This window comes from Lutra lutra, chromosome 5 (assembly GCF_902655055.1).
Source record: "Lutra lutra chromosome 5, mLutLut1.2, whole genome shotgun sequence".
Taxonomy (NCBI): Eukaryota; Metazoa; Chordata; class Mammalia; order Carnivora; family Mustelidae; genus Lutra; species Lutra lutra.
Genome location: NC_062282.1, coordinates 11,959,501 through 11,972,130, shown reverse-complemented (window position 1 = coordinate 11,972,130; position 12,630 = coordinate 11,959,501). Strand labels below are relative to the sequence as shown.

At 50.6% G+C, this 12,630-nt stretch overlaps 1 protein-coding gene across 1 annotated transcript in view; it reads left to right on the top strand.

Moving 5' to 3' along the window:
* ANKH (ANKH inorganic pyrophosphate transport regulator) overlaps positions 1–12,630 on the top strand; it is a 131,361-nt gene that overhangs the window by 100,630 nt on the left and 18,101 nt on the right. The window contains exon 8 of the mRNA XM_047730636.1: positions 668–763. Within this exon, the coding sequence (XP_047586592.1) occupies positions 668–763 (96 nt within the window). The remainder of the gene's footprint in view (positions 1–667; positions 764–12,630) is intronic.

Here is a 12,630-nt window from a genome sequence, read left to right as displayed (position 1 = left end):
TCCATGCCGGCCCCCCGAATACATAGCCACACCCAGAGAGCTCTCGGGTTGACCAGCACTCCAGCAAGCGGGACCTCAGGGCAGTTAGGAGTAAAAGGTCAGAGAGGCTTTCAGAAACAGATGGGCTGTGCCACTGACATGCCCTCAAAAGGGGGCTTTGAAAATTAGAAGATCCAACGGGACAAGGAGGAGCAAAAGCACGAAACAGGAAAACACCACATGTGTTAGGGGCAGAGCAAGAGCTTCTGTGTGGAATCCGAGGCGGGTAGTCAGTGTGAGGGCAAGCAGGACTGAGAATGCCCACCCGTCCTTCCAGTCCGCTGGTGGGGAGGACGGGGCCCCAGAGGGGAGCTGTGGCTTTGAGGAGATGCCAGGTGACCAAGAGGGGCCGCACGGGTTGGGACCCTGGGCTAGGCTGGGTGGGGGCCCGGTGGCAAGGGGAGCGCCCATTCAGGAGACCCTGCCCGGCGTCCATCTGTAACTCCCTCCGGTTCATGTTCACTTCCAGCAACCTGACTGTGCCTGAGAGAGACAAAGTGACAGCCGTCTTCCCAGCTGTCAGGGGACATCTATACCTCAGATGCATCAAATAAAACTGAAACAAGACGTTCTTCAAGTGGCATGTGTGGTCAGCTGAGGGTAACCCTGTCCTCTTCTTTCCCCCTAGAATAACCCCAGCAATAAACTGGTGAGCACTAGCAACACCGTGACCGCAGCCCACATCAAGAAGTTCACGTTTGTCTGCATGGCCTTATCACTCACGGTAAGGGGAGAGACTGACAACACCATGCCCCCTACCGGCATTGTTTTTGGGAAAGGGGAATGGCCATTTTAAAGGGAGGACTGTTGTGTTCCATACCTGTGATGCTATACGGAATTAATTAACAACCCAAAATATGAACAGTAGTTTCTTAGGGAGGTCATTGTATCTAGGAATGAAGGGTAGACTTCTGGCAGGTCTGAGGACTTCTAACATGCTAAAAAAAGGCAGACTTTGCCTTTTGTTTTAATAATACTCTTGTCTTACTGAATAACTTCTGATCCCGTTTTCAGCATTCAGAGTCAAGTGTATAAACATCCCTGACTCTCTTCCAAATTTAGTTGATGTTATTGAGTTAGCGCAGTAGAAGTTCCTCTCCCCATCCCACTTACGCTGCTTCTGTCTGCTTGCCTGTCAAGATCCCAGGCCCTGGGTCATTCTCGTGGACATAGCCGTGGACCCCCGCGGACAGCCCCGCGCTCTGCACACAGCCTACATAAACAACATATGTCCTTTATCCATCCCCATGGGTAATTTCAATGTATAAAATACTGTTCAAAAAACTTGGAAAAAATATGTACATGGTCAATAGCCCAAAGCACATGGTATATAATTTAAGGTTGTTTATAGTAGCAAAACAGAAAGAAAAGCACTTTCATGAACAAACTTACATTGTAGACCATGCCCTTTGAGTTCTAAAGGTGGAGATGACAAGGAGGTAAAAAGAAATGCAGGTCTTTTTTTTTTTTTTTTTTTTTAAGATTTTATTTATTTAGAGCGTATTCGAGGGTCCGGGCATGGGCAGGGTTGCAGAGAGAGAGAGAAAATCCCAGACTCCAGCTGAGCGCAGCATCCAATGACATGGGGCTCGAGCTCATGACCCTGACCTGAGATCATAACCTGAGCCAAAATCAAGAGTCAGAAAAAAAAAAAAAAAAAAAATCAAGAGTCAGAGGTCCAATCAGCTGAGCGACCGCAGGCGCCCCAAAATGCGGGTCTTTTGAACTCAGCCCAGTCTTCCTCTTTGTTGTTGGGCTCTGCAGTTCCTCCTAAGTCCTGTAGAAATTCTCCGTTTATAAAGTACAAGTATGTTCTGGAAATGCCAGGGGTGCGCAGCTCTCGTCATCGATGACCAGGGCAGAAGGGCTGGTTACGCTGATGAGAGGAACACGGTGACTCTGGCCCCTCTTCCTTTCGTCACAAGAACTATTGGCTTGATGAGCCCTGATGGTCCTTATTTATCATCGAGCCCTAAGCACGTTTTAAACCTTTGATGGATATTTTTCCAAAGCCCACGACTTAATCTTTGATCCACGGATCCTACGCCTGAATAGATTGTAACAAGGGCCACATGAGACTAATAACCAGTCACGTTACCCATCGTGACCTTGTGTCCTCAGCGGCCCCTTTGCCCCAACCTGCCCCTCCTGCCAGTCCCTTCCTTCTGACTCTGCTGGAGGAGGCGGGGGAAGGGCCGTCAGGAGCACCTTCCCGTGCCACCTCGCCCAGGAGGAATTCCCAATAGTGCGCCTGTGTCGTCGGGACAGGTTACCCCAGGAAACCCTGCTCCCCTATTTGTGTTACTTCTCTATGGTGTGCAAGTTTTTCCATAGTTCTCTAAAATATTAGGAAAACAGTGAGCAGCCTTGAAACTGTTTAAAAGAGTATTTTAGAAAAAGCCGAGAAGGTTTCTATTCCAGGAACAGACCTCAGCTTTTGGAGATGATGGGAAATGATTGGAAGTCAAAAGTTGAGTTGAACCAAATGCCAGGTTCTGTGACTTGGCCCTCATCCCTCACTGAGCACCAGTAGCTTTTAGTTGTCACTGGCTCGGCGATCCGGGTCTGACCTCCTCTGGCTCCTCTCACTCCGGTTAAACATCTTGCCCGCCTACAGCTGAGTCGGATGGAGAACTCCACCAGCCTGGGTTTGAGGCTGTTTCTTCTCTGGTCTGGTGCGAGGGCAATAATCTGTCACTCTGAGACAAGCAACTGGTTTATTTCTGAAATGGTGATGATTTAGAAAAATGCCTAGATTTCCCAGGTGAAGATTTTATTTATTTCATTATTCTAATCCCGTACTCCTTCCTGTAACTGGAGTGTGTCAGGTTAGATTTTCTCCATAGAAATGGAGACTCAGAGTCCTTCATTAGAAAGAAACTTGGAGACAAGTGAGCCAAAACCCTTCCTTTCTTAGAAGGGGAAGGGACTCAGAGAGGCTTAGTGACTCACCCGAGCACCTGGAACGGAACCTGCCAGAAGCCAGCCTCCAGGCCCGCTCTCCGGGCCCTTTTGTCCCAACTGTGAAGTTTTCAGCAGGTAGGAACCACTCTCTGGCCCTGCACCTCCAGACATGGGCGTCATGCTTGAAATGGCGGTTTCTTTAACACAAAAAAACAGGAGTATTTGAGTTTGCCGCTCATGAAGTGTCTCACATACATTATGCTTACAATGGTTCAGTCCGTTGGTCCAACATCTTAGCCACAGGAATTGACCTTAAAAGACATAGGGGAGGGGCGCCTGGGTGGCTCACTGGGTTAAGCCGCTGCCTTCGGCTCAGGTCATGATCCCAGGTCCTGGGTTCGAGCCCCGCATCGGGCTTTCTGCTCAGCAGGGAGCCTGCTTCCTCCTGTCTCTCTGCCTGCCTCTCTGCTTACTTGTGATTTCTCTCTGTCAAATAAATAAATAAAATCTTTAAAAAAAAAAAAAAGACATAGGGGAAAAGTAAGCAACTTTTTTTTTTTAAGATTTTATTTATTTATTTGAGAGAGAGAGCATGAGAGAGAGCTTGAGCAGGGGGATGGGCAGGGGAAGAGGGAGAAGCAGACTCCCCGTTGAGCAGGGAGCCCTGCATGAGGCTCAAACCCAGGACTCTGGGATCATGACCTGAGCCAAAGGCAGACGCTTCACCAACTGAGCCACCCAGACGCCCCTGTAAGCGACTTTTTTAAATTGGAGTATAACTGACACACACTGTTACATTAGTTTCAGGTGTAGGGTTGGTTTCTGGTTTTTCTTTCCTAAATTAAATGTTAAGCTGTCACTATAATGTGTACATTCCTTTTTGTAGCACTTTCTGTATTCAGTCTTCACATCTGTCGCTCCTCATAGGCTCTGAAGTGCCCACGTCGGGTGTGCGGCGCAGCCACCTTCCACCCGCAGGGCGAGCATCCTGTCTGACAGAGGAGATGCTCAATAAACCGCCACTTGAGACTCACCTCTGAGTCCAAGGTACCGATGGTACCCACCCCGGTGAACGACAGTCTCCTTATTTGCCCTCAGTTTATCCGACTTTTAAAGCTTTTAAGAGGTCCTTTCTTCTCAAGTCCATTTTTGTTTTGTTTTAAAGATTTTATTTATTTGACAGAGAGAGATACAGTGAGAGCAGGAACACAAGCAGGGGAAGTGAGAGAGGGAGAAGCGGGCGTCCCACTAAGAAGAGGGCCTGATGCGGGGCTCGATCCCAGGACCCTGGGATCATGACCTGAGCTGAAGGCAGAGGCTTTAACCCACTGAGCCACCCAGGCGCCCCCCATTTTTGTTTTTTTTAACTTTAAAACTTCTTAGTGCTAGGGAACTAACATGACAGAGGCCACCGAAATACTCAAGAGCAGTGCACGTTGTGTTTATTCCAGTGGATGAGGTTACATACAGTCTCTGAGCTTTCTGATGGTTCCAGAACCTTCTGTACATCACCTGGGATCAGAGCACTCTCTAGGGCTCTGCTTCTGTGGGCTCGCTGGCTCTTCTCCTCGGGTCTTTGAGAAGAGCTGGCTCCAGAGATTCTACAGACACTCAGTGACCCAGGGATGCTGACTGTTTTTCAAGAGAAAATGTATGCTGTCTAGAATTAAAAAAAAAAAAAAATCCATCTTTCCATCAGAATGGGCTCACTCTTGGAGCCCTGACATTTTGGGGGTCAACATCCACCTTGGCCTGTGAAAAATATGGCTGTGTCCCCTCTGACGGTTAATAAGACACTAATACTCCGGTATGCTACAATGCACATCGTTATTCACACCCTAGTGTGGATTCGCAATGTAGTTCAGAGTTTCTATCCTACTCCAAAAGTGGGTTCTGCCTCATGCTCTTATCTGGGAGTGTTCCTTCACGGAAGGCAGCAAACATCCGTGAAGAGGGATTGAGGAGGCGGGTAGAGTTGAAAAGGACAAATATTCTGGAAGCATCTTCCTTTCGGCCCCTCGGAGCTGCCTTCAGGAATAAGCGCTGATGGTCCTGTTTGATGGCAGGGAGGGTGAGGGAAGGGGGAGCTCTAGACCCTCCAAGAAATGAGCTTCAAAATGGTAGAACTGTCAGATCAACAGGGGTCCCCTCCATGGCAGCAAAGGAGCAGACATGATGCAAACCGTGTTAGTAAGGTGACTAACTTTTTGCTGTTTGGGGTAAAGGAACACACGGCTCAGGAATGTACACAGCTTAACGCAATTTGGAAGAAAGACTTTGGATAGTGGGCTGCATTTCGAGAGCTTGTGGTGCAGAGGCTGCGCAGAAGAGGGCACATGGCAGAGCAGCCATCAGCCATGCCCACAGCAAAGCCGAGCCAGTGCTGGGATCTGAACCAGTGGCTGGTTGTACCCTGAACCTTCTGCTAGAGCCTGGGTCTCCATCACTTCTGTGACTGACCGTGAAACCCAGTGATAATCACTATGTCCTAAAGGCTGTTTCTCTAGCAGAAAACCATGGGGAACACAAGCTGGAGGAGGTGGTGATGAGCTTGTAGTCAGGAAGCAGGAACAGCATTCTTTCCTCTTGGGGAAAGGCACTGGTAATACCAAATGTGCAGAAACTCACCCTCTTATTAGTTAGCCCCTCTAGATTTACCCTGAGTCCTTCCTGGGTTCTAGATTTAGGGGTAAAATAGGAACTGCTAACCAGGGTAGGATGTGTCTTCTCAACAATCCTTTTGATATATAGACAATGGACTTCGATTCCTGGGTGCTAGGCCAGTTTGGTGCCAGTGGATTGACTTGCTAAATTTATCAAACTGCCAATCTACTCCAGATATTTTCTTTACCTATTTCTTTTTTTTTTTTTTTAATGTATTTGACATAGAGAGATCACAAGTAGGCAGAGGCAGGCAGAGAGAGAGGGAGAAGCAGGCTCCCTGCCGAGCAGAGAGCATGATGTGGGGCTCAATCCCAGGACCCTGAGATCATGACCTGAGCCAAAGGCAGAGGGTTAACCCACTGAGCCACCAGGTGCCCCTCTTTACCTATTTCTAAAGTTCATAGCCAATCAAATTAAATGGAGAAGTCTTAACATCTTTGGGTGATTTTAGTTGACCCATTTCTATTTTGACTTCACAATAGCATTTTAAGAACATTTGGTATTCTCTTAAGCTCTTTTCTGCTCTAGTTTTGGGGAGCAAGTGCCAAGAGGGCGGCCTCTCTGCTGCAAGAGAGTTGGAGAAGAATCCGTGCAAGGCACAGGCTTGGCTGCTGATGAGGCCTCCCCAACCCCCTTTCTACAAAATGGAAATGGGCATCCGTCCAAATGGATCTTGGCGGGCAGAGCTAGGCGGGTACTTTTGTGCAGTGAACAACCTATACAATCATACCCAGCATCCCTTTAACCCAGAGAAAGACAAGAGGGGAAGATGGAAGAGTGCAGGTCAGAAGGAGAAGGGGGAGAGACTATGGGTCAGAAAATGAACAGAGAGGTTGGAAGTCAGGGCAAAATGGAGTAGAGACAGAGGTGAGGGACACAGATAGGTCAGGAGGATGTGAAGGCCCCAGAGACCCCTAGGGCCCTCACAGCCCTCCAGGGCCCTGCCTATCCTCCCAGTACGAATCATTATAAATTCTAGAAGAGTTAAAAAGACAAATTTTTAAGAAATCAGTGAATTTGTCAGACTGTCAGTTGGCCAATTAAGCTCTTCCAATTTTTGGTGAGCTGGCCTATTTCAGGAAGGCAGGTATAGACTGAGAGTCTTCCCAGGCTTCTCCAGAGGTGGCTTTGAGACCCCAGATTCAGACCCTGCTGAGGTCCTGGGATTGTGCCAGGGTCTCCAGAGTATATCCCACTGGCCTCCCTCATCTTCAACAAATGGAGGCTGCTTGGTGGTGTGTGCGTGTGTGTTGCTGTCACTTAGTGTGGGGAGAGAAGGTTGCCACCAGGTACCAGCAGACAGCACTGCCTCACACAATAGGGTCCCAGGCAGGAGCTGTTACTACTGGAGAATCTGGTTCTTTCTAAAAACTTAAAATAGGTTTTTACTCCAGATCCTCCTAAGCTTTGCTTTTTTGACATCATGGGTAGTAAAAAGGGAAAGTGTGAATCTGCCTTCAATCCTGAATCGTCTGTTTCAGACTCTCGTGGCTTAAATTGTGTCCACCAAAAATTGCTATATTGAAGTCCTACCCCCCCTCTCAGTCCCTCAGAATGTGGAAATAGGTCGTATTTGGGAATAGGTTAAGATGCGTTCCCAGTAGGTGAATAAGGAAGGTGTGGGGACTCTAATTCAGTTGGACTGCTGGTCTGACCCGGGGAGGGGCATCCGACCATGTGTTGCGGCCAAAAGCCAGGACAGGCCTGGAGGGGACTGTCCCCAGACATTGCAGACTGATTGCGGCACTGCCTCCTCACTGCTGGACTCCAGGCCTGGGAGGCCAGAACCTTGAGCTGCCCTAAGCCTTCCAGTTTGGGGAACTCACACCCCATTGTTTCCAAAAGAAAGAATCTTGCTGTAGTCACTGAAGGCCACATGAAGTGATCAGCCAAACGTAACGATTCTACAACTTATTTTCTTTTTAATCTCCCCACTTACGGTTTCCATAAGACATCTCTATTCTTTTATTTCCCGATTCTCCATGTAAGATAAAAGTATTTTTCGTGGGGACGGGATGGTCCCCAGATTGATGTGATATGGGTTTTTTGGGGGCTTGGGGGGCGGGGCGGTGTTGGCATCCCAACGTCCAGGAGAAGCAGCCGTGTTCAATTTAGGTAACTTTGCTCTCCGGCTTTGTTCTGCTTTCCACTCATCGAATGACCTAGTGCCTCTGCACCGGGCCCTCCGTCACGAACACTGGGAAGCCAACACACATTCCCGCTTTCCCGGGAACAAATTTAGTCGTATTTATTCCCCCAGATTTTCTCAGAACGTGGATACTTCCACTTCTTCCCCCTCGGATCTTATAAATGGTATCTGATTTGGCACAAAATGATACAGATTACTTAGTTTCGGTTTACCGGGTCTGAACACACCTGTGTTGTGCAGAGAGCACACGTCCGGGTAAGATGCGGTCGTCCCCACCCGGGGGCGCGGCAGAGTCGCCGTCGGCCGGAGAATCCTGCCCGGGCTGAGGGCCGCCGGCCGACCCCGCTTCCCTGGCGTGCTCCCCAGCCTCCCCAGGCTCTTCTGGCGCAACAGCAGGTTGATCAGAGTAAGATGACGGTCGTGAACTGCCGCTCCGGCAAAATGGCAAAGTAACCCGGTGGGGATTCAGTCGCAGACTTTGAGGAGTCCTTGTTCATGACTCTCCGGGGGTCTTTCAAGCAGTTTTTATTAGTCTCCGCTTACAGTCAGAGCCCGTCCAGACCCTCCAGACAGCCGTTCACAAGAAGATGCACGGACAGCACGAGGCTGACGTCCGCGGCTTCTCGGGTTTCTGACCGCAGTCGCGCTCACACAGCCCCAGGCGCGTGGGGCCCTGGGCGTGTGCGTGTTCGCGGTGGCCTGAAACTCTGGGTGTCCTCTTGATTGACACTAGTAGGATACGTAGGGCATCAGCAAAGCCGGTGGCAAATACCTCCGTGATCTCGAAGAACGCCACACAGACGTGTGTCCCTCAAGCTGTGTGTGAGATGAGCACATCGAGGACATTAAACACCAGTTCGCACACTACATGATCATTTCATGTGCTTGACGACGCCAGAGACCACAGGACCCGGGAACAAAGGAGAACAATCAAAAAACACTCAGGTCACACAGGTATGTCATGGCTCTGACTCTTCCCGTCCCCTGCCCCTGGAGGTGGACTTGGAAGGTGACTTGGAAAGTCCAGTCGCTTTTAGGTAACGATAGATGGCCTTTGCCTCTCTTTCATCCTCCCTGAGAGATGGCTCTTACCCGACAGGGCTTGGAGAGCTCAAGAGCCTCACAACTCCGAGAGGGGCTCGGAGGCAGGGCTGCATGTTGCACCGAATGGCCAGGGGGCCAGAGAGAGGGATTGACCTCCAGCTTGAGTTCGGTGCCACAGAGTGTGGTGTTTACCTCAGATGTGTCCCTGAGGTCCCAGCACCTGGGGTCAAATACTGGCTCCTCCGTGCACCTGCTGGGTGGCTTGGAAGGTCATCCAAAACAGCCTCGGCTTCCCTGGCTGCCAGAAGGACATGATAAAAATACCCACCTTGTAAGACCTTTCAGCTTAGCTCACGTCAGGCAGGCTGTAAGCCAAGAGTGCGGTTCCTGTGCTCGGGGAGTCCCCAGACACGCGGGATTCCAAGGGAGCATAAGATGTCTGCCTATGTAAACAAACAGCTCTGGGTACCTTGGATGCCAATGAGTGCATCTGTGAATTTTTCTAGTTTTACTAATATATCCTTCCAAATTTCTGTGGGAATTTTTGGGGCATTTCGACAAAAATCGGCATCTGGATCGATTTATACATATCTTCTATGGAAGGACCTGATGCATACACAAGACGTATAATACATGCACCATTTTTCTCCCTGAGGCCCGGGAAAGCTCTTCACATGTCCCATCGCACCTTCCTGTCTGTAGGCTCCAGGGCGGGGTACAGGCAGTGCCCCTCCAGCTCAGAAATGTCAGTCACCCCACAGTCTGCTGTGACCCAGCAAGAGAAATCGATGTTTTTCAGTCTTCTGGCTCAGAAGTCCAGTATATCTGTAGACACCAACCAAATATGAGACGTGCCCGCACGGGAGGAGTTTAAGCCACACACGAATGCATCGCAAACGTTGTCCAAAGCCTGAGCTTTGGAATGAAGCTCGAGGCTCTGCTGGTGGCGAGCCTTCCACCGGGCTGGACCCCTGCTGCCTGCCCAGCTCTGAGGCTTCCACGGGGAAGTAAACACACCAAGTCATTTTGCTCATGGGATTTCTCATCTCCTGGGGAAGAGAGGCAGGACACGGATACGATGGAGTCGGGCAGCGGGGTAGTTTCTCTGGCTGGTGTAACAATCATCACAGACCTGATGGCTTAAAAAACAACTGAAGTTTGCTCTCTCATTGTTCTGGAGGCCAGAAGCCGAAATTCAGGGGACAGGGCCGCCGCGGAAGGGTTGGGGGCTCCCTCCCTCCTCTGGCTTCGGAGAAGGGCCTGGTCCTTGTGCTTTCCAGCTCCCTGAGGCGGCTGCCTTGGCAGGTGGGACATGACACTCTGGTCTCTGGCTCCCTGCGCATCACCCCACCCTCTCGGTGCCTCCCCGGACCCCCCTTTCCCCGGCCCTCACGTGATGTTTAGGGCCCACCCAGACATTCCCAGATAATCTTATCTCAAGATCCTTAACTTAATCACACCTGCTGCTCTATAAATCGATCGATACTGGTGTGGTCTGGGATCTGGAAGGCAATCTATCTTTTCATGGCCCCTCTGCAAAGTGCATAGGGTCCTTTAGAGAAAAAGGAAAGCCAGCAGCGTGAGGGAGAGGCCGTTTCGGACGGGCAGCCGGGGAAGGCTGGGCTGAGCAAACACATCGGTGTGCAAGCAGCTGCCTGTGTGCTCTCCTCTTATCCAGGTGTATGAGGCCATCTCTCTTTGGAGAGCATTCCAGCCCTTTTCAGAAGCCCCAGCACTACTCAGTCTTACCTCCTTTCCACAAAATTTGAAATCTGTTGTCTTTAGGTCATTGTTTTTTGTTTTTACTGTCCCCGGTTACTGGGGGGGGCGGTCCCTCACTCCCATGTGAGCCTCGTCCTCCTCCTGGCAGGTCAGAGTCCCATCCAGGAGGCTGTCCTCCATCTCTGACCCCAGCTTCCCGAGATAAGCCTTGTGCGGGAAGGATTAGGGTGGAGGCTGATGGACAAACAGGACTGAGTGAGTGGTCTGTAGAAATCAGGCATGGGATTACAACACACCGGGCCGCCTCTGCCTCCCTTGCCTTCCAGAGCCCCAAGCCTGGAGGGATATAGGGGCCATCAAGGGCTCGAGGCCACTGCAGAATTTAAGGCGAAGATATCTGGTATTGAAAACATGTTAATCCTAAAGCTTTAGGGCTTCAGGCCTCGAGGGACCCTCCAGGAGGGACGGAGAGCCAGAGAGCAGCATCAGAGAAGGAAGCGGACTGGTGCTTTCTCTGGGACACGCGGAGATAATCGCTTTCAGTGAGGTTCAGATAATCCTGAAATACTTCTTATGCTGTTCACACTAGATAAGTCCCCAGGAAGCACAAATCCCAAAGCTACGAACAGGAACTTGGCTCTGCCTCCTCGTCCCCCCAGTTCCCTTTGGAAGCTAAGTCGCTGTCCCCATCAGTACGTAGAGCATCCCAAATCCCGGCCAGCACCGAGCTCCGGCCACCTGTTGCTCTCCCGGTCCGAGGTGCTGCTGGCAGAAAAAGCAGCGTCTTGGGGAAGGAAGGTGCCCTGCCTGCAGGCTGGGGACATCTCCATGACCCGCGCCGCCGGCCACTGCCTCAGTGTCCCCCGTTAGGAACCATTTTGCATTATTTAAGGGCCAGTGTTGCATCCTGGGCTCTAGATGAGTGCTCCCATGTCCCGTGTCCATCTGCTTTCCACATGTAGACGGGAGGGCCTCACATGCTCTGGCCGCACGTCCCTCCTCCCCTCTTGCTGCTTCGTGGGGTTGCATAGCGCATCGCCCCGTAGGCATCAAGAATTCCTGCTTCAGATCACGCCCGGTTCAGGGCTGCCAGCCCGGAAAGCCCGTCCGGCTGTGTTCCAGAGCGCTGCCGAATCTGAGCAGGCAAACCAGGGAAAGCCACTGCCCATGAGACCTTGTCTGGCCAGCCCTGTCTTCAAAGACTTAAACATGTGGCTCATGAGAGTGACCCAGTCTCACCTTCCTGCTGCTGAACTTCTCCGCGGGCTGTCCGTCGTCCCTCGGCCATCGGGGCAATGGACACTACGGGCCTTATTCCGGCCACAGTACCATGCTGACCCTGTGTCTCCAACAAGGACGGCCTGTTTGAGGCTTTGTTCTGCCTGGTGGCCCCACCCCCACGCCTGGACACTGCCCGCCCGTTGTTCACATTATCCGGGAGAAGAAAATGACCCTCTTGTGCATGAGGAGGACAAAAAGGACCCAAGGTAAATAAACTGAATTCAAAGCTTTCTCCCTCGCTGCCCCGCAGAGTGTGTAGCGATGGAAGGTTCTTGGTGCCTGATCAGAAGGGGTAAGAGCTTCTCCTTCCCACCGAAGCTTCGCGCTCCCTCCCCACTTTCGCCAGCATCTGCTTTTTAAGGAAATCATCCTGGCCCTGCAGATTTGTGGGGCGTATTGGTTTGTTGGGAGGAACTCTGAGGAGGTGAAAACAGTGATGATTGGTGCCCAGAATTCCACCAAGAACTTCATCGTGAAATGACAGTATAAAAAGGTCTTTTCATTGCAGTAAAATGCGCCCAATGGAACACTTAGCATCTTTTTTTTTTTTTTTAATTTTTTTTCAGTGTTCCATAATTCATTCTTTATGCACCGCACCCAGTGCTCCATGCATACATGTCCTCCATAATACCCACCACCAGGCTCACCCAACACCCCCCCCAGCCCACTCCCCTCCAAAACCCTCAGTTTGTTTTTCCAAGTGCGCAGTCTCTCATGGTTTGTCTCCCCCTCCCATTTCCCCAAACTCTCTTCTCTGGAACACTTAGCATCCTAACCATTGTTAAAGAGCAACATTGTTAGAAGAAAAAAAAAGCAACGTTGTAAAG